The sequence below is a fragment of the Daucus carota genome, chromosome 2 (genome assembly GCF_001625215.2).
Source record: "Daucus carota subsp. sativus chromosome 2, DH1 v3.0, whole genome shotgun sequence".
Taxonomy (NCBI): Eukaryota; Viridiplantae; Streptophyta; class Magnoliopsida; order Apiales; family Apiaceae; genus Daucus; species Daucus carota.
Window position 1 is genome coordinate 44,785,542 of NC_030382.2, and position 18,805 is coordinate 44,804,346.

The 18,805-nt window shown below is 33.0% G+C and overlaps 2 protein-coding genes across 2 annotated transcripts; both read right to left on the minus strand.

Annotated features, from left to right (window-relative positions):
• Positions 1-2,167: 2,167 nt before the first annotated feature.
• On the minus strand, positions 2,168-4,477 carry LOC108205942 (transcription factor MYBS3). Its single transcript, XM_017376075.2, has 3 exons — positions 4,015-4,477; positions 3,213-3,421; positions 2,168-2,905 (listed from the first exon to the last, which is right to left on the minus strand). Exons 1-3 carry the CDS (start codon positions 4,292-4,294, stop codon positions 2,408-2,410), a joined length of 987 nt encoding a protein of 328 aa, XP_017231564.1. The 5' UTR covers positions 4,295-4,477; the 3' UTR covers positions 2,168-2,407.
• Positions 4,478-11,320: 6,843 nt separating this feature from the next.
• Positions 11,321-12,389, minus strand: LOC108207006 (uncharacterized). Its single transcript, XM_017377465.2, has 2 exons — positions 11,847-12,389; positions 11,321-11,698 (listed from the first exon to the last, which is right to left on the minus strand). Exons 1-2 carry the CDS (start codon positions 12,303-12,305, stop codon positions 11,630-11,632), a joined length of 528 nt encoding a protein of 175 aa, XP_017232954.1. The 5' UTR covers positions 12,306-12,389; the 3' UTR covers positions 11,321-11,629.
• Between the last annotated feature and the right edge of the window lie 6,416 nt (positions 12,390-18,805).

An 18,805-nucleotide genomic window follows, 5' to 3' on the forward strand; every position in this document is an offset into this window, starting at 1 on the left:
CCAAAACTACTCCACTCCTAACCAGGAAGTGGGATTTGAAATATGCCTAAGGATGGGCCTGACAAGAAATTTTCTACAGTATAATACTGGGATTATTATAGTTGTAAAATCAAAATCCACAATCCAGTCATCATAGCTAACAATTCAACAAAATACAACCTGGTTATCATTGGGATAGTTGTATCTTTCCACCTTTGCCGTTACACAAATCAAGTATCAATCGCAGTCTGCTAGTTTACTGCTTCGGATTTATAATCGTCTTCTTGTTCAGATTTTAAATACTAAATTATTTATAATATTCACATCATGTATTATTTTATATTAAAATCATATTTATATGTATTATATGATAAATTTTATAATAAATAAGAATTTATAGTATTATACTACGAAACTCCATATAAAAATATTTTCATAAAATATTGGTTTATATACATAATATGATGATACATATTAACATTATAAATATATACGTCAATATTACTAATGCACGTCCATTGCAATATTACACCACATCGATACTACTAACATACATTCATGTCAACTTTTTCACCGAATCACATCATCACATACATATAATCAGTTAAATATATGGGTTTATGCTCATGTACACATGCTAAGCGCAGAATTTGATATGTTTGGGAGGTTTTGATTGGTATGGTTGTTGTATATGCAGGGAATCCACTATTATTAAGATATGAGAGCCAATCAAAATCTTCAAACTTGTAAAATTTCACACTCAGCATGTGCTCATGGGCAACACTAGAAAAACCGTAAATATATTCATGCAAACTTTTTCGCAAAAACACATGCATAACTTGGCGGTACATATTAATATAGAGTATGCCACATTCACATTGATATATACTACTAATATCAATTTCTAACTTTCTCACCGGAAAGTAAACCGTCACTTTAGAACGTGAGGCCCCATGTCGGCAGAAGTAGAACTACGTAACAAAAGTACTACTTCGCAGCTATATATAACTACACTATATATATAATTTCCACTACTATATATAACTCAAACAACGCTCTGTATCACCACACAAATCGCATTACCGTCCCTGTTGAGCAAGTATATGGCTTCTTATTCTCCTCCACCTCAGTTCATGTTTATCAATTCACCTACGCAATTAAATGTGGTATATATACTAGTACAATCAAAATCCATCAACAGCTCAACAATACAACAAAATACAAGCATGGCTATTATTGGGATAGCTATATCTTTCCTCTTCGATGTCATGCAAATCAAGTATCAATCACAAGACTCTTCACCCTTCCAGACACACCCAAAAACCATGTTCATTGCCCTCTCTACTCTACTACTCTACTGCTTTGGATGCGACACTGAGCATTCTATGAGCTCCATTTGTCGCTTTTCGACTTGGAGCACTCTAGTTCACATTAATTTCATCAGGTTTCTTGGTTTCACTTCAGTGGCTTCTTTAGTCTCGATTATTTTCTCAACTTCTTCCAACTCCGTAAATGTTTATCTAATTTTAGCCCTTTTCTTCTTAGGAAGGTGTGTATTAAGTTGGATTCAAAACAGAAATTCAGGTGGAATCAGGGGAGGCTACCTGTACAGCAGTAACTTGCGGACAAGCATTCATATTCCATATATACATGCATTTTCCAGTGATATAAATACTCTGCCTGTGTAAGGCTATTCCGAAAAGTATGAAAAAGTTAGGATTAACCTTATTTTCATACTTTATCCGCGATTCTACTTATAAGTTTGCTAGTTAATTTCATGTGGTATAGGATCGTCTCAGCTATTGTAACTACATCATAACTGATGAACGCTAGAAACTATTGCTGGTTGCTTGTTGCTTGTTGCTAGTTATTTAGCAAGTGATTCTGTAATTTGCTATCAGTAATAAGTATCACTGTTAAATATGTTTCTGAACTATCTTGTGTTGCTAATGGGTCTGATGAGTATCACTCTAAAATAGACGCACATTGTTTCTGAAGTCTGAACCATCTTGTGTTGCTAACGAGTCTGATCCTAGGCCACTTGACTAAAGAAGAGAACGATACCCCTATCCTGTAAATGTTATCGTGTTTCCACAATTAACTCTATTGAGAGAAACCAGCCTCTATTAGCAGGACCTCATGAGAAAACATATTTTCCAAAAAGATATACTGATAAATAAATCAGAAATGGCAAAAAAGTCCGACTAAAATTCTATTAATAATAATTTAATATGACACAACTGACATAAACTAAAAGTTACAAGGGACTGGCGTTAAGTTCAGTGCTTCGGAACACCAGAAGCTTATTTAAGATGTGATACAAAATCAACAAAGCCTCAAGCCAACTAAATATCATTGTTGCGTTTCTATAAACAAGAACTTTTGCTAGAGCTCAGCAGCACCTTCCAACCTAACACCCTAGACTTTATTAAACTGCATGGATTGCATTATTACCCGAGATCATACCTGAATTAGCAGGTGTAGGTTTAGCTTGAAAAGCAGACTGCCTACTGGGACCTTCAAGTAACTTAACCGAGAGAGTGGAGGTTTCATCCCTGCCAATGGATGCCCCTAGGCTGAGCTTTGACATGCCAACCAGTTCATTAACATTGATCGGGCTCTTGGAATGCACTGCTGTTGGCTTAAGTACCACATGACTCTCTATCTTACGTGGCTCCTCACTGCAACCAGACCAATATGGGTGCGAAGTTGGAACAGAAGAGATGTAGGCAGGATAGTAAACTGGATAACAGTACTGAGAAATTTCTGGTTGAAAAGAGGAAGGTTCCACGTCATTAGATTTGGTGGATTCCATTGGTTCGCATTCTTGTTCAACTGCAGGAGCAGGCAATGGATCAATCTGGGTCTCATCTTCTTGAGTATTAACGGAAAAGAAATCATGCGACACCATTGGAGTCTCAACTGGCTGCAAAATAAGTCAATATCATGAAGGAGAATAATACGAAACTATATTAATAGCTGTACACTACAGACTTCTTATTGACTATACACTTATATGCCGCCAACTAATTTGTTGAAATACTGTCAACTACATGGTAATAGATTGTGGAAAACTGATTTATGTTGCTCAAAAGTATGACCACTAAACCATTATTTGTGAATGTGTTCTCAGAAGTAGTGGCATGAACCCACAATGCTCTTCATTTCACTATGTATCATACACAAGCAAATTAATAATTAAATTTAGACAATATAATAAGATAATCACTTACTTCATCAGTAATCATGTCAAACAGGCTTGACCTTCGCTTTCTCCTAGACATACTGCATTGCCTGATGAAATATTTCTGGGCATGGCTGGCTACCTGGGTCGGTGTTCTGGTAATGACATAATTACGCGAAATTCCACGCCAGTCACCTTTGCCTAGCTTTTGCAAACCAAGCAAGAACATCCTATGCTCCTCTTCGGTCCATGGAACACCTAGATATGAAAATAAGTCATTTCAACAATAACAAAAAAAAAGGGTAATAATCATATCACTTTCAAGTGTACCTATGTCAAACATTTCACATTATTGCATCCTGAATTCAGGAACATTCTTACATTAAGTTCATAATAGTATTGACAACCTAGAGAACTTGTGTCAACAAAATCCTAATGGTCAACATGAAACTAAATACATCTCTTAGAAATTGGAATTCAACATGGTAGATATGATACACACATCTTCGACCCCAGCTCAATTATTACACAAAACCTCAATCACAAATTACTACACACTCGTCAATCAAGATCAAGCAGCTCAAAGGCCCCTATCACACTAAAAGATATAATCCAAATAGTATCATCACATTCCGCTAGCAGATATCCAAAAAGTCTCCAACAGAAATCACCATCTTCCAAAACATTATCAAGATTTTCACTACCCAGTATAGTAAAGGTCAGTCCCACAACCCAATTGAGTGCATTACAAAACAAATAATGTCGATCTATACAATCAAATCATTAAATAAGCTCATAAGCTATTCAAACAAGCTAAACTCAACAAAAAAAAAAAATCATAAAAATCAAACCTTTCTTTCGTTCTCTTCCAGAAGAAGAAGAGCCAGGAACAAAATCCTCAGAACCATAACCATCCGCCACATCTCCGCCATGATCAAGATTATCACCAGGAGAGTCATGGCCATTCTTGAGGCTAGATCCAGCATAGTGGCTCAAATTGCCCATACTAACACTCTTCCTAATAGAAGAAGACCCATCAGTCAATCTGACGCCAAACAGCTTCACACCTCTGTTGGGACAAGTGCGTGAGTTGTGGCCATTGTTGCTGCAATGTGAGCAGCGCCTGGTCATTTTTGGTGGTCGAAAAAGCCTGAGATTTGGTTGAAGTTTGGGGGATTTGGGGGTTTGGTTTGGGGGATTTGGGGATGAGGGGTGGTTTTAGTTGGGGAAATCTTGGGGATTGGGGGTGTTAAATATTGGGGGTTGTGGAGGTTGGGAGATGGGAGAAGAGAAGCCAAAATGGATATACCGGAACACAGCAAAAGAAGAGTGTTTAATTAGATGTCCCGTGTCATGCTGGTAAAAAATTGGGAATGGGGTTAATTACTGACACGCTGATTAGAGATTAATCGGACTTTATTCAAAAAAAAAAAAAAAAAGAGAGATTAATCGGACTATTATATATTTAGTGAGATTAATTATAAAAATTAATTAAATTTGAAAATAAATATTTAAAATGGTATAATAATATCTAATTTATTATATAATATATATATTTAAATAAATTATAATAATTAATTAAATTTTAAATATCAAATCAGAAAACACCTTACAAAAAATTAATCACTAATTAATTGATCGAATTACCGTTTACATTACATACAAGCACACAAATATTGCTACTACTTCATCCTAATTTATTTTATCGGTCTTTCTAATGTGTGACAAGGGCATACAATAAGCACTGACTTTCATGAAAATGTCTCGTTTGATTGGTGGACTTGATGTAAATGCAAGGGGGCCATCTATCCACCAATCAAAAATTAGTATCTCATGGGAGTTGGTGACTATTGTGTGCCCATGGGGCCAATAGAAAATTCGTTATTTTATTTTATCCTTCAAAGAGTCAACCATGATGAGTGTTTGGTGAAGGTTTATGTACTGCGCATTGCAATAATAGCCCACAATATCCAGAAGATTATCATCCCGGCCGAAATAAGCATCTTATCCTTCCTTTTAAATATAAAACCTTATCCAAATTATCACTACCATTATTTCATTAATCTTTATTTACAAGACATCTCAAAGCATTAAAAAATCGTCATCATGGTATTGGCAAAGCAAATCCTCATATTCATGCAATATAAATCTGCACCTCTTGTTTAATTTTAAAAAAAGTATTTTTTTCAAAAAAAGTTTAAAGAGGTACTCCCTCCGTCCCTTTTTACATGTCCACTTTAGAAAAAAAAATTGTCCCAAATTACTTGTCCACTTCTCTTTTCAAAGCAACTTTTTGTATGTTTTTTCAAAAAGTAACAACTTCCAATGTTTGACTAGCATATATATATATATACACAACTTTATCTAATTCATTACATTTATTAGGGATATGCATGAAAACAAGATATCCAACTAACATTTTCTTAAGATGCGTTATTTTTTCAAAAAGGACAAGTAAAAGGAGACGGAGGGAGTAACAAAGAAAAAGACTTTAGCAAATTGAAAACGAAAAGAATCCTCATCTCTCGCAAATAAGTAAAATCTAGTTGTAAACTCTGAAAATTGGGTTAAAAATATCCACACCGAGTGGATGATAAAATGAACGTGCATGTCCAAGAAGAGCACGTGAATGGCATACGCAACAACTTGGTGGACGGTGGGTAGCTAATCAGAGCAGAGCAGACCACCAGGCCCACATTATCTTCCTCCTCTCTCTTTCGGATATGTTGAATGTTTCCAAATTATTGTCCGCATTAACTTCCCCTTTATGCCTCACTCACCCCGTTTTTTTATTTTTCTTTATTCATTTTAACAGTTTCCGACTGGATATGTTCTCACAAAGGATAATTCTTATCTCCAGTTAAATCTTTTTTTTTTTTGCAACACACTCTTATCTTGTTTATCCGGTCTGCGATCTTTGATTTAAGGATCAATGAAATGGAGCCCACATGTTACCACTTGGTATAACTGTCGAATTATTTAAACTGCAACTTGTTATCGGTGACACAAATTACAGAGCGCAAACATGGTGCAGGACTGACGAGCCACTTTTTTTTTTTTTACGGTTTTTTCATTATTTGTCACGATTTTAAAAGATATATTAAAATTTTAAATCCTTTTAAATATTAAATTCTTATTCAACAAAAAAGTTAAAAATAATTTATAATATTATATTTTATAAAAAATTTAAATGTCCGTCCTCCAGACAAAAACCACAGGGATAGAGAGAGTAATTCTCATCACCGGTCTGCATTCTGTTGTAGCTTACAAAGAAACTATGTCAGTTATTGTTTGACGGCAAAGCTTTGACCTAACCATGACCACTAAATGAGCTGTTCTTTTATCAGAAATAATCGATCTAGTTCATAAAGAAAAAATTGTACTCCCTCCGTCCCCCTCAATTGTTTACATTGGAGGGGGACACGGAAACCAAGACAATGTATGAAAAATGAGTAAAGTTAGATGAAAAGGGGGTAAAGTGGTGGGACCCATCAATATTTAATAATAGATTTGAGATAGTGGAGGAAAGTAGTGGGTGTAATAGTAGTTTTTATTGTTAAATAGTACTCTATGAGATAGTGGGGGGAAGATAGTGGGTGTAATGATGGGAAAAACTTATTATTTATGGTAATGTAAAGAAATGAGAGGGACATCCCAAAATAGTAACCGTAAACAAATGAGAGGGACAGAGGGAGTATGAATAAAGGTGGGACCTCGTCCCTGGCACATTGACAAGGAGGAATGAAGTAGTTTTTTCTGTTTGTTTTTTTTTCGCTAAGCGAAATAAGTATTCTCTCTGTTTCTTTTTTTTTTTTCTGTTTGTGATGTCGGTACTGTACATAACATAAGACAAATTACTAACTCACATTTAATCTATAAAACTAAATATAGTCATGAGTGATTTTATTGGATTCGTATTCACGATTACTTTAATATGGTGAAGTTTTTATATTTAGTGCTAATACGAAATGAAAGATATTAACAATTAAAAGTGTGTGTTGGCAAACGTGAAAAACATAAACGAGAAAAATATTTAAAGACGGAGAGTAGCTATTTATTTTCAGTATCGCAAAGATGGGGATAGATCCTTGATCATCGATGATCAAGAAGGAAGTATGCGGTCATTTATTTTTAATCGTTTGAATAATTTATTTTTCATACCGGTTTCTTTAGCTGATAAGTGATACTTCCAACTCTTATTTTCAGCTCGGGCCATTCTCGTTATAAAAAATCTGACTGCTGAAAATATGGGTGCTGAATTTTGATACTTCTAACTCTTACCGGTGGTCTGAGTTTTAAGTATTTGGAAACGTTTGGCTGATTTTGTTTTGCAGAAATAGATATTTATTTTTAAAAAGTATCTTTAATATTTTATCAGATAATGAATATAAAATATCTCTTTAATATTTATATCAAAAGGTTAAATAGAACAACACATTTTTTCGAAACAAATAAAAACTTATCTTTTAAAGCAGGGGTTGCTGGTAGGGTTGTAAAATGATCCGACCGATACTGGGTACCCCCCGCTCAAGTATCGGATCATATTATTTTTAGCTTGTCCAAATTTGGGTCCGGGATCATTTTATTCGGGTATAAACTGATCCCGGATATTTGAGATTCGAATCTGAACCGAATATGATCCAGTATCGTATTTTCAATTTTTTAACCGTGTAGTTTATGATCCATTGGATATAAGCCGGATATGATCCACTAACATCGAATATCATTATTATTTCTGTTATTCAAATAATTACTTATCATTTAGTCTAAATAAACATAATATTATATAATGTAATAATTTTAAATTAAAACATATAGTTATATGTTGGTATACATCATTTATTAAATATATATGAAGATAATAAGCATGATCACATTAAATAAATCATATTTTATAAAGATATAAACTAAATAAGATATCAAAATTTTATAAGATGACTATTTACTTACAAATGTGATGGATTTAAAATATAACATGTACATGAGTTCGAATCGAATATGGACCATGGATCATATTCGGGTAGAATCATATTATGAAAAAATATATAAGACCGAATCTGAGCGGTTATAAGTATGCTCGTATCCGGGATCATATATTATACAAGTTTAATTTTTCCGTCAATTTGGATCATTTTCAAAATGAATATAATAGATGTATCATATTTTCGAGCCGGATGTAAACCGAAACAACGGATAGTCCGTATCAATTTACAGGCCTAGTTGTCGGTTACCTTTTGGTCATACGATCATGTCGTGTTACCGGCTAAACAAAAGCAGATCCCAATACAACGGCCACAGAATAAATGGGTGCAGACCAACTGCCAAGGACCATGGACATTGTTCCTTCTAGACTATTTATCTCTTTATCTTGACAAGGGATTTTATACGTATTTTAAAATTCTATTAGAATATATTTGTATAAATTTTAATAAACAATTAATATTTAAATATTTTTAATAAAAAATTTAGAAATTAAATTACAAAATCAATATAAAATATCATATTGATCAACTCTTTTTTCTTTCTTTTTTTTGACGTAGGAACCCGCAGACGCTACCACTGGGGTGCGCATCGGATAAACCCACGAGGCGTATCTTGCTCTGACCCAGGAGGCATAATCACATGTGTCCCCTCTTTAAGCAGCTCAACCAACTCTTGTGGGCGATCCAAGTCTTTCCTCTCCTGCTAAACGGATTTTATGGGGCATAATTATTATATTAAATTAATTTTATTATGAATTTAATTACATATTTTTCCAAAAAAAAAATTAAAAAATATATTTAACTACTCGGTCAAAACATTTTAATATGTCAAAAATCAAAATATCATTCGGAAAACAGATGGAATGCTAAACTATGTATGTATGTGTGATCAATCTGTACTGTATTGCCGAAGCCGAATATGCAAAGGTCGCAAAATTTGGCTATTGGTAAAAAAATTAAATATAATAAAAATATATATGTGATATATTTATACATATATAATTAAAGTCAAACATGCTGTATTATTAAAGTTAAACATGAAAAATATTATTATTAATTTTTAGTCTATTATAATAAATTATAATCTTTAATCACTTAATCAAATTGATAAGAACCGCTAGATAAAATATTTTATATTTCAATAAGATACTACCAGAAATCTAATTACTATTCAAGATCTAGATAATCCGTCAACAATATATTCCAAAATAATTTTTTTTGTCAGGATATATTCGAACATAATTTAAACACATGAAAAAAGTTATAAACTATCAAAATACATTGTACATCAAACGGGTTATATACGCTATTGTTAATTCCATAAGCTACGTAATTTATCTATTCGTCAGCTTAATGCATCGACTTCTTTTGTGGAACACAACATATACAACAAAGCAGAAGAGAGCCCAAGCTGTCCTCAACGCTGCTTTCGTAATTTACAGGTGCCACAAGAAAATGTCAAAACAAAGATAAACCTATGTTTATTTGCGACTCCAGAAGACTTCAAGGTCCTTTCTTTATACTTATCAAGCCCTCAATGAATCTTTTTGGCCCTACAGATTATATCCCATACTAACAAGCACAATACAAGCCTGCAACAGAGGCCCGGTAGTTGCTACTTTGTGTCCTGCAGATGATAAGCCTGGCTTGTAATTCCTGTACTAACAAGCAGTAATGGACCTCACACAAGATTCAATTTCTAATTCTCAAACCAATACAAACCCAGACCGTTAGAATTGCAAGCTCGGGAACTAGTCCCTACTCACAGCCCAGGTAAAGATAAGAACACATTGCAGAACTGTGGGCGAAGATTTTGGTTCATCCCCCACATGTACCAGGATATGTACCGAATTTTGCTTATACAATGGCTTAATCACAGTTCCCCGACATCTTCAGTATGTAAAACTCTACTATATACGAGCCTAATAGAGCAGCAATTGTCACAACAATTGGCTTGCATAAGAATAGTCAAAATCTGTAGTAGAGGCTCTCCCACAAAACAATTAAAGCCAGATGAAGCCAAAGCTTTCTTATATCCATGGCCTCCGGTCGAGATATATAGATTTTTTCACAAAATGTGACGGCCCATTTGAATTGCTTACCATATATCTCAAAATATAGTGCTGCCTTCTGTCTCAAAAGAATGGAGGCCTTTTAACTACTAATGCGCTATATCGTCAAGAATAGATTAAGAGGCAAGTAGGACTGACCCAGGATCCTAGTTTTTTGATATGTTTGGGGACATGTAGATAGTTCATCTACTTCTCGATTTTATGTACAGTTTAACCATGACAGTGAAACCCACTACGAGTTCTAAAAGATCAGATTTCATTAAATATACTGAACTTTACTAATAAATACATATCCTCTATTTAACTTCCTTCTTTCCCTTGCCCACCCCACTATGCTCCTTCCTCTGTTTTTAAAGGCAACAATATACACCCTTGTAGACGTAAATATATCTTCCATTTTCCACTGAACTTAAATAGATAAGACTGAAGATCAATACTGAATGAAACTATGCATAGAATAACTAATTACAGCAGACCATGCTTGAGCTATTACTCGCTTATTTCTTAAGAAAAACAAGAGGACTGCAAACTTTCATGTGTTCAAGATGCCAAGTTTAATAATCCCTATAAACTATCCAACTAAATCAACACATCCCTTATTTCTCGAAGCTAAATAATTTATTAAAGAATAACAAACAAACAGTCAATTCCGAATTTTATCAAAATTTATATGAAAGGTGCAAACATTTTAGGGGACCTGGCCACCTTGGAAGAGAAGAACAACGAAACGAACAGAACAGAACGATACGAGTGAAGTCACCAATCATTATTAGAAAGAAGTATCAAGATTAAGCTACAAACTGCACAATTAGAGAAAGAACGCAATACTATTCTTTAAATGTTTTGTCAGGTTTTCTAATATACTAATTCAACCCTTAAGTAATTAGTAGAAAGCATGCAAAAAGCAAAATACATGTCACCAACAAATTTATGAATCACAAAAAATTCAGGGGAGCTGAAGTAAGAGCCAATGGTCCTAAAACACTAAACAGTTTAGTTATTGCTTAGGTGTAGAAAACCACTTACAGTCCAAAGCACAAGATTGTCCTCGGAAACATCTCATGAAGTAAGAACATATTATCAGGACACAAATACACAATAGCTTGACGAGAGGCATTATCATTTCTAAGAAAACATAAAACATCTGACAATAGAACAGTAACTAATTCCAAACTCAAATCAGAGCTACATAACATCTCTACTTATCCAATATTATTATAATCATGTATATATATATAATTCTCATAATCTACTAGATTACCATAACTAACAAATGCCCCTAATCATAATTACCGAAGCCCGAGCTTCTCCAAACCCAAACCCTATCTCTTACTTGTACTACTAGGCATACTTATTAAATTATACCTCCAATCCCTGATCCTGTCAAGACTCAAGTCCCCTCTTTCGGCCATCTACAACGAATGCTGAACTCGATACGAATCCACAGTAACTCCAGCTAAATACAATCCAGGGAAAACCTCCTGCAAAATCAAACACACAATATCCCTCGAACAAATCAAAACCAAACATATCCGGTATATCGCGCTCATAACATCAACATTCAGCAAACAAACAAAGACAAGAAAACCCATTTTTCCTAAAATCAAATAAAATATATATACTACTTACATCAACTTGTTTTTGAATAGCTTTGGTTCTTTTCTTGGGTCTTCGAGCTGGTTTGGACCCATTCATCGAATACAAATCTTCTTCAATTTCTTCACGAGACAATGTTATCCAAAGCTTCGTCTTCTTATCCCTCCTCTCACTCTTCTGGGCCCCATCTTTCTCCTTCTCAACCGCCGCCGGCTCACTAGCCTCACGCAGCGCCGTTTGAGCAGAAGCACACTTTCTGGGCCGCAAATTCCAGGGCTTAGCTGAACAATCTTCGGGCCCGTCAAGAGCTTCTGGGCCGGCTTGCGTTGGGGCAGGTGGGTGATTCGGGTCGTTTTCGGGTTGGGAAGACGGGTTGTGAGGGGAATCGGGCAGTCTGGTACGCTGACGTGGAGTGGAGTTCTTGTGGGCCCATTTAAGACACGGAAGAGAGAAGTTGTGAAGAGTCTTGGTCTTCACCGGAGAAGTCGACATCGGGAGAGAAACAAGTAAACGAACAAGACAGCCAAGTTTTTTTTTATGTTTGTGTGTGTAACTGAGAATGTGTGAAAATAAACATGCATATGTGTTTCTGTATATCCTTCGATATATCGGAACTCGTCTGATTTATTGTTAAAAGTTTTGCTAAATTAATTTCACATTTTTGCTAAATTATTTTAACAATTTTAATTTCATGCCAAACTAATATGACGTGTTATTATTATCATGAGAATTGTGATTAACAAATCCCTCGCGAAAAATGATGTGTATTTGTAAATAATTTATGAGCTATTAATCAAAAAACCCAACAAACTTGTCATTTTTTTGCCAAAAAACTTTACACTTTTCTCTTCACTGACAACTCCAACAAACTTTATTAATATCATATAAAAAATACAAAACAAACCATGATTAAATATTCTAATCTGAGTTGTCAAGTATCTCTCCATGATTTGTATCTTTTTATACACGTGTGTGCCACATAACGCTTAATTATTACACGTGTCTGCCACGTCATGTCTATTCAGTAATAATTTATCTTTTAATCATTTATAATATTTTAATTAATTTTATAAACCCAAAGAAGATCCGAGGGTTTTCTATCTCTGTCCTAGTCTGTAGGTTTGTTGTCATCTGAATCAGGAGTTGTCTTTGCTAAGATTAGAGCCGGATAAAAATCTTCTGCAGACAAGAAATTGACCTTCTTCTTCTCTTTCTTATCAACCAAGATTCTTAATTCATTGTTAGGCTTCAAAATTACAGCGCACACTGGATTAATTTGTCAGACGACACAGATGGTAGGAACTTAACATGATGCTCAACAAACTCTCTGGTCTTGGGGGTTTTACGCTTCAAAACGAAATGGTCCTTGTTTGTAACTCGACGTTTATGAGGGCCAAACATAATAGAGTAAGGAGATTCATTGTCGAATCCTTTGGCTACCCAACCTGCCTCCTGAGGTCCTGACCAAATAAAAATCAGCTGTATCTGAAGCTTTACTGCACAGAGGAACAATAGGTCGTGGTGCGAATATAATATCTGGACACCAAAATCCTACCTATGTGATGTTTTGGCGGTTCTCTAGTCTTATGAGGCTTGAGTAAAAAAAATTATTTATTTTTCTTATTTTTTGATTAATTGTAATCATATTGCCACATAAGATTTGTGATGATCATGGTTAGTCCACGTCAGCTTTAATTAACTCTAGTTATATTTTTTTTAAAAATTGAGTAAAATTTAATGGGGTTGTTAAGAAAAAAAAGGTTTAAAGGTTTATTGGCAAAAAAATAACAAATTAGTTGGGTTTTCTGGTTAATACCTCATAATTTATTATCTTTAACTGACTGAATAAAATTTATAGTAAATTATTTATCATTTCTAAATGAGAAATTATTTGAAATTAAAAATTAATTTTAGATAATCAGTTCGGATAAATATATTGATAATTCAAAACTCATGAGATGTCAAGATCATTGATATAATAAAATATTATAAATTATTTTTTAAATGATTATGTATACATCATGAAATCAAAATTCATAAATCAGAATAATTTGGTGAACAAAATTAAAACTTTCAATTTTAAATATTTCAACTTACGAATTAAAAATCAATTCATAAAAACTTATCTCGACTTACAAATAGAAAGTTGTATTTAAGAAATCAATGAAATACAACACCTGCGTACAATTATATACATACATAACCACATACGTACACACGTGTATATATATTATGATGATCTATATTTTCAACCGTTTCAAATAACTATCCCATCGGCCATCATTATATATACAAATAAAATAATATTTTACATTGGCGTGCTAATATATTTTAATATTCACCTCTATTTAAGTCACTTGATGTGTCATTTCCAATGACACATAACAACTTCGAAATTTCACATAACAATTCTGGACAGAAAACTTGAGGAGAAGCGTAAAAATTCAATATGATTAATACAGTTCCAAAATTTCACATAACAACTCTGGATAAAAAACTTGAGTAGAAGTGTAAAAATCAATATGATCAATACGAACTTCAGGATATTACCTCCTTCTTCAGCTTTGCAATTTCTTCTTAATTATTTCATTGCAGAAAGCTTCCCTATTTATGAAACTGCAATATATATACCAATTATTCGTAAATTTGATCTAGTATTCATTAAGTTTATAGTTATAATTTGTATATGAACAATTTTATTCCTTTACCTGGACTATTAAATTCTTAGCTTTTCGCCTTCTTTTTGTTAATCGACCTTATTCTCATGTTACTAACAAAGTCGAGGTTCCAAGTAGATTAAAATTATAATATCCGTGAAAGTTGATTGTTCAGGTATTAAACATACTTATCTTCTGATTCGGAAACTTTATATCATTTTTAAAGAAATATACATTCAATCATGTAGTGCTGGTTGGATGAGTTCTTCACTTTTTTTTGTTGATCAAAATTCAAAAATCTCAAGTGGATCTGGAGCATTACTATTCGCTGTTAGTCGCAAACAAAGATTTGGGCCTGTTATGCTTAGCAACAAAATAAAGATGGACTTGATAATTATATACCTTGTTTTGCGAACATGCTCTTTTGGTCGACAATTTGGTTTGATAAAAAGCCTGGGCCATCAGCCCAGCAGATATTTTTTTCTAGGATCAACCCAGCATAATGAACCCACCTTAATGCATAAATATGCAAGCCCACTACTTTTTTTTTTTTTTTGTCACAAGATACTTTCTCGTATATCGAGGAGTACAAAAGCCGCAGCAGGAGTTTCTTTCGTTCAAGAAAGTTTACTATCTACTCCTCGGACATGCATCGATGACCGGGAACATTAGACAATAAAACTTTAATGTCCGACAAGAAAACACCGTAAGAGGTCTCGCTGTCATTAATCCGTCCATTCTCCTACCTGAAAAATACAATACAAAAACATTGTAAGGTCATGCCGACAATAAAATAAGAAAACTATTTAAAATGACAAATGAAAAAGGTCAAAACCATAATTAAATTAAAGAAATAAGATAAGTATATAATATAATTTTTTAAAAAGAACAGTAAGTCAAAAATAATGTTAAACAAATCATAAAAATCTACACCAAAGAGATAAGAAATCTCTTTGGTTAGATACATAATAAAATAACTCCCATCTGAAAATAACTGACATATATAATAACAAATATTTAAAATAAGAAAATATAATTGGGATATGGAAAACATAGTTAAGATATAACTCGTCAAATATAAGACAAAATCTTGGCAAAACAAATGTCACGATTATAACTAATTATCATTATCAACGCAATACAAATTTGGTATACACCAATCAATTAACCAACCATTAATAGCGCAATAATACCTCATTAAGGCACAATAAATTTGGTATACACCAATTAATCCATCAACCATTAATGGCGCAATAATACCTCATTAAGGCACAATTAAACCATTTTATATGGCCCCATGAATTATGAAATTCAGGTCCAACAATAAAAATATTTAAATTAAGGCATGTAGAGAAAGTCAAATTCCAAATTTGAGCAAATTTAAAAAGAATCAACTTGCCATTCAAAAATAAAATTAATATCTACAATTACTATTACTAAAACAACCTATCCCAAATTTCAATACTAAAAACTAAATCATGCAACAAAAATAGTCCATCAGAATAATCAATGGGCACTAATTTAGTCACCCTACGCCACCTCCATTCCCATCGTCCATGAACCTCCATTACCACCGTCCAAGAAATAACAAACATTCATCAAGAACACTAGCGAAAACTAATACTCAAAAAGAGGATACTGAACAAAGTATAACTAATCGCAAATTTAAGTAGATTCACCAATCCAATCTTCTCAAAATCGGACAAAATAGATAGAAGAGACAATATACCACCGAGAAAATCAAAACCACCAGAAAAACATTTAACAGACCACTACAAAACGCCCAAGAATCATAACAAATCCTAAGATTATAACTATTTAAATCTTGACATGCTGAATGATAAGAATCCGAAGCATCAAGCAATCAAAGATTTCAAAATATACATAGGCATACAAATCTGTAGAGATGAGGAACAAAGATGTACCCGTGATTAAAGATCCTCCAGAACCGATGGTGAAAAATACCTGATTACGAAGAAAATCGAGAATATGAACGGTATCAATCCGAATGCCGAGAGCGATCATGCGGTTGGCAACGGCGAGACACGCGTGGCATCTACTAGTGGCAACGGTGAGAGCGATCCTAAGATGAAAATGCTTTTGTTTCTAATTCTTCTTGTTGTTCTACTGAGCTTTTTTGTTACAACTTTTTCTAAGGCAAAAGATGACCTCTGCAAGCCCACTACTTAAAAGCGAATCTCTGTCATTTTTCTCCGTGACATCTTCATTTTATGGCAACTTCATCAATTATATTATTAAATATGTCATATTTTAGGTTTTAAATAATATGAAGTTTGTTAATTAGAATATTTCGTTAAATTTGAATAAATATGATTTAATTTATTTTTCAATTTGATTTAGATAATAAAAAGACTTAAATAAAAGTCAGGTTTATTCATACGAAGTTTAGTTCTGTAATGAATTTTTAAAAATTTTTTTGTTATGAATAAAAACTTAAATATCAAATTTTTATTTAAGAAAATTATTTTAAAAAATATTACAAAATTATATTTAAAAAACTTTAAAAGAAAAAAGTAACATATACAATTTGAGATAGAGGGGGTATCGAAGTAAATTTAGCCAAAATTTTATTATAGATGTTTATTTCGAAAGGAGTCACAAATGAATAGTAAGATCAATTTTTAAGAAATAGATGTTTATTTATTCAAAAAAAAAAGAAATAGATGTTTATTTCGAAAGAAGTCACGAAAATCTAGGTAACAGATGCAAGAAATAAATAAACCCCCCACTATTTAGATATTACCTCAAAATTATAACACAATTTCTACATCCGATCACAATATATTACAAAAATGTATAGAATGATTCACTCGTAATTTATTCACAAAATCAAACAGATATCAGTTAATCATAATAAATTATGATTAGTGATTAAGCTTGCATGTGCTCAAACGTCAAACCCCTACTGCTCGAGTACTGAGGAAGACTGGTCTTCGAAAATGATCCTTCTTTTGCATGTGTAAACAAACTCACGTGCGACCCTTAGTTAGACCCTGGGTTAAGCAAAACTACCCAGATTCAGGTTCAGGTTCGGGCTTGTATAATCACATGACGGCCAACTCACGTATCAAACACATGGGTCCCACTGCCATCTCCTTGACACGATTGTCGAGGTAAAGCTGGAGACCTACAACTTTCTCGGTAATAGTTGCACATGAACGGTGCCCGTGTGGCTATTGGCTATCCGTGTTCAAAGCTGAGATTAGTATTATTCCCGCAATTTTAAAACAATACTCCTATTTTTATTTGAGAACGTTTATGATTTGTTTCGCATATCAAACAAAATGTATTTAAATTATTAATAAATGAGAAGAGAGTACGAGGACTGAGGACGGCTATAATAATTTAATTTTGTATAAACTTATATCCTCGTACGTCTATTAATACAAAATATATATAGTAGTCGTTTTAGTTTTTTTTACGTACCTTTAGATGTAAAAAAATCATTGTTTTATATTTTATTTTTTTTAACTTTTTCTGAATAAAAATATAAATATTAAATTTTTATTCATAAAAAATTGAACAATAATGTATACAAAAATATTTTCTTTATCTTTCAAATTACTTACATGTAAAAGACGATTTTAAAAGATCTTTAATACTCTCTCGTCCTGTAATACGGGTTTCTTTAATTTGACCAGTTAAATAAATTATTGTGAATGAAATTTATATAAATCTTAAAATTGAAAAATATAAAAAGAATATACTATAGAAAAGTATATTTAATCTATTTTAAAATATTATTTTTTATTTACTAAACTAATAAATAAGTATTATTTTTAATATTAAGCTAAACACGGCTTATTTTGACTTCCTCATGATCGGGAAAAATAAAAGTAATTTGGAAAAGATAGTATCATTTCGTTTTTTTTAATTTGACATTATGACTTTTGACACACATCCTAAGGTGGATTGACTGAATAGTAAGAATTATTAATTTTAATGACTTTTTTTTAATGCGAATAAAAATTTTAATTATGTATTTTTGTTTAGAAAAAGAATTCAAAATAATAATTTTAATCGTTTGATCAAAGCACGTAAAATTTAAAAGCGTGCGTCCAAATCAAAACGTCAAATTAAAAATTAGAGAGAGTAATATAAAAAGCATCAAGGGAATGATGAAATGATTGTTGAGGGAGACGAGGACGATTCGAGCGTGGATGAGATCGAAAAATGTTTGACCGACGAATAAAAGTGAACGTGCGGGTACAGAAGGTGTACACGTGTGCTTTGCTGGCGTTGGGTGTATTGTCTGCCACGTGGAGTACACGTGATGGGCAATCTTGACGAGGGTGTTCGATTTGATGTTGGTGG

Coding starts and splice junctions, on each gene's coding strand:
- LOC108205942 (XM_017376075.2), bottom strand. CDS start 4,294: ATGACCAGGCGCTGCTCACATTGCAGCAACAATGGCCACAACTCACGC. Junction 3,422..4,014: donor TGGAAGAGAACGAAAGAAAG/GTTTGATTTTTA, acceptor TTTCATATCTAG/GTGTTCCATGGACCGAAGAG. Junction 2,906..3,212: donor TTGACATGATTACTGATGAA/GTAAGTGATTAT, acceptor CTTATTTTGCAG/CCAGTTGAGACTCCAATGGT.
- LOC108207006 (XM_017377465.2), bottom strand. CDS start 12,305: ATGTCGACTTCTCCGGTGAAGACCAAGACTCTTCACAACTTCTCTCTT. Junction 11,699..11,846: donor CTATTCAAAAACAAGTTGAT/GTAAGTAGTATA, acceptor TTGATTTTGCAG/GAGGTTTTCCCTGGATTGTA.